The sequence below is a fragment of the Portunus trituberculatus genome, chromosome 16 (genome assembly GCF_017591435.1).
Source record: "Portunus trituberculatus isolate SZX2019 chromosome 16, ASM1759143v1, whole genome shotgun sequence".
In the NCBI taxonomy this organism is placed as follows: Eukaryota; Metazoa; Arthropoda; class Malacostraca; order Decapoda; family Portunidae; genus Portunus; species Portunus trituberculatus.
The window spans coordinates 12,012,945-12,015,444 of NC_059270.1; the positions used below are offsets into that span (position 1 = coordinate 12,012,945).

The following is a 2,500-nucleotide window of genomic DNA, read 5'->3' on the forward strand; positions in this document are numbered from 1 at the left end:
GTTTATTTACTTACCTTTCCATTCGTCACTTTGTTGTTTCCGAGTATTTCTAAGCGACTTTTTTGTGTCGATCATTCATTCAAACATTGCCACGCACTTGTTATTACTTTCAATTCTAGTTTTGCCTTTCTTTAAACATTACTTATTTCTAACCACGTCTTCCCGTCCATCTCTCTCTCTCTCTCTCTCTCTCTCTCTCTCTCTCTCTCTCTCTCTCTCTCTCTCTCTCGCTCTCTCGCTCGCTCGCTCGCTCGCTCCATCTCTTCCTCCATTTTTCTCTTCCTTCCTACTTTTTCTTTGAACTTTCTTGTCATATTTCCGTCTTACTGCCTTTTACCAAAACTCCAGTAATACCGTCCATTTTTCCTTATGCCTATCTTCTCTTCCTTCCTTCGTCTTTCCTAGCGTCTCACACTAAGCCTCAGAAATGGTATCAAATCCAAATAGAAAGAATATCTATTTTCAAAGATTCTGGAAAATCAAAGAGATAAAATTCCATCTCTCTCTCTCTCTCTCTCTCTCTCTCTCTCTCTCTCTCTCTCTCTTCAAAACTTTTCAAAATCATTCTTTTTTACGAATCAAAACATCTCAAGACGATAAGGGAGAAAAGGACGCTAGACTGACAAGTCATATTTACGTATGTGTTTCTTTCATGGTAATATTTGAAAAGAAACCATCACGTGTAATGAAAGGAAGGAAGGAAGGAAGGAAGGATCGAACTGACAGAGTATTCTGATGATATTATTGGTGTAACGAGTAAGGTTTCTAGAGGGGACGTTGATGATTGGTTAATGAAAGGAAGGGAAAGGAAAAAGAAAAGACAAGTGAAAGTGAGAGGAGATATATATGTCGAGATTAACTGGAGAGAGAGAGAGAGAGAGAGAGAGAGAGAGAGAGAGAGAGAGAGAGAGAGAGAGAGAGAGAGAGAGAGAGAGAGAGAGAGAGAGAGTAAAAATTAAGTAAAGATAACAATAAACAAGAGGATAAAGGGAATACATAAACACACACACACACACACACACACACACACACACACACACACACACACACACACACACACACACACACACACACACACACACGAAGCTAAAGATTGTTTTACTTTAATATGACATTTCTTTACGTTTCACGAATGTCACCAGTAACGTCACAAAAAAATGATATTGTTTTGCAGGTTCGTCGCCTCTGATGTGCAATATTCCTGCTTTTCTTCTTTATTTTATCTCTCTTTCCTCTTTTTTTGAGTGTGTGCGTAGAAGACGACTGTGTGTAGGAATAAAAACTCTTGCTGTCACTGCTACTGCTATTGCTGCTGCTGCTGCTGCTACTACTACTACTACTACTACTACTACTACTACTACTACTACTACTACTACTATTACTACTATTACTACTACTGTTATTTCTTCCCACAGGGGTCGTGGCGCCGGGCCTTGCTGTGAACGGGAGGAACAATATGAACAGCCACGACCTCCCACTAACGGGTAAGTGAGAGAGAGAGAGAGAGAGAGAGAGAGAGAGAGAGAGAGAGAGAGAGAGAGAGAGAGAGAGAGAGAGAGAGAGAGAGAGAGAGAGAGAGAGAGAGGCAAAAATTAGATGCACATAAAAATATAGATAGATAGAGAAAGAAAAGAACATTTATACATACGTAGATCACACACACACACACACACACACACACATGGAAGGAGAGGAAGAGGAACTGTCGTGTATAAATTAGTATTTGATACAGGTTCGCGTGAATGCATTAATGAGTGTCACTCGCACTGATGGAGGACCCGGTTTGAATATTCCCATGAAAGGAAAACTCACTAATGCCTCGCCCGGTGTGTTAGACTAGGCGGGAATCCTTCGTAAAGTTCATCCATGGTGCTCATGCAAACTGGTCTATATGACTGCATGCGCTTTCTGAGGCATGGAAGGTAGGAGTGGAAATATTAAAACTTCCTCTTTTTTTTATCATACCATGTGGACTTTTCAAGGGAAATTATTGGCTAAAGGGGATACTTTTTGGGTTACCGCCAATCTCAAAGCCCACCCGCTAGGAAACCGTTGCCCCGAGTGAGGAAGCCCAACCTACACTCGGACCGTGGACAGGATTCGAACCCGTGCGCTTAGAGACCCCTCGACACCAAAGCACGCATGGTTCCACTGTACCACGGCCGCCTTTAATTTCGTTACCTTCTTTGTTACCTTAAAGAGAGAGAGAGAGAGAGAGAGAGAGAGAGAGAGAGAGAGAGATTACTGGCTGACCCTATGGTATACCAATACTCATCAAGTCTTGGTCAGCTGAAAGTCGTGCCCGCTCAAGTGCAAACGTTTTAACTTATGAGCGAGATGTTACTGTCCTTGAACGAGAGGTTTTGTGTGTGCCTGTAGTGTGTGCACCGTGTGTGGAAGGTCTCAGCTTCATCAGTAGACCAGAATATACAAGTTTTAAATTGTAACTTGGAAGGCACAGCTGGCACTCAAGAGTCCGGAGAGTGTTTTAAAGACATGT

The 2,500-nt window shown here is 42.1% G+C and overlaps 1 protein-coding gene across 1 annotated transcript in view; it reads left to right on the forward strand.

The window, feature by feature from the left end:
* Positions 1-2,500, forward strand: part of LOC123504587 (probable 3',5'-cyclic phosphodiesterase pde-5) — a 219,726-nt gene that overhangs the window by 145,338 nt on the left and 71,888 nt on the right. The window contains 1 exon segment of the mRNA XM_045255234.1: positions 1,416-1,484. Coding sequence (XP_045111169.1) covers positions 1,416-1,484 — 69 coding nt within the window.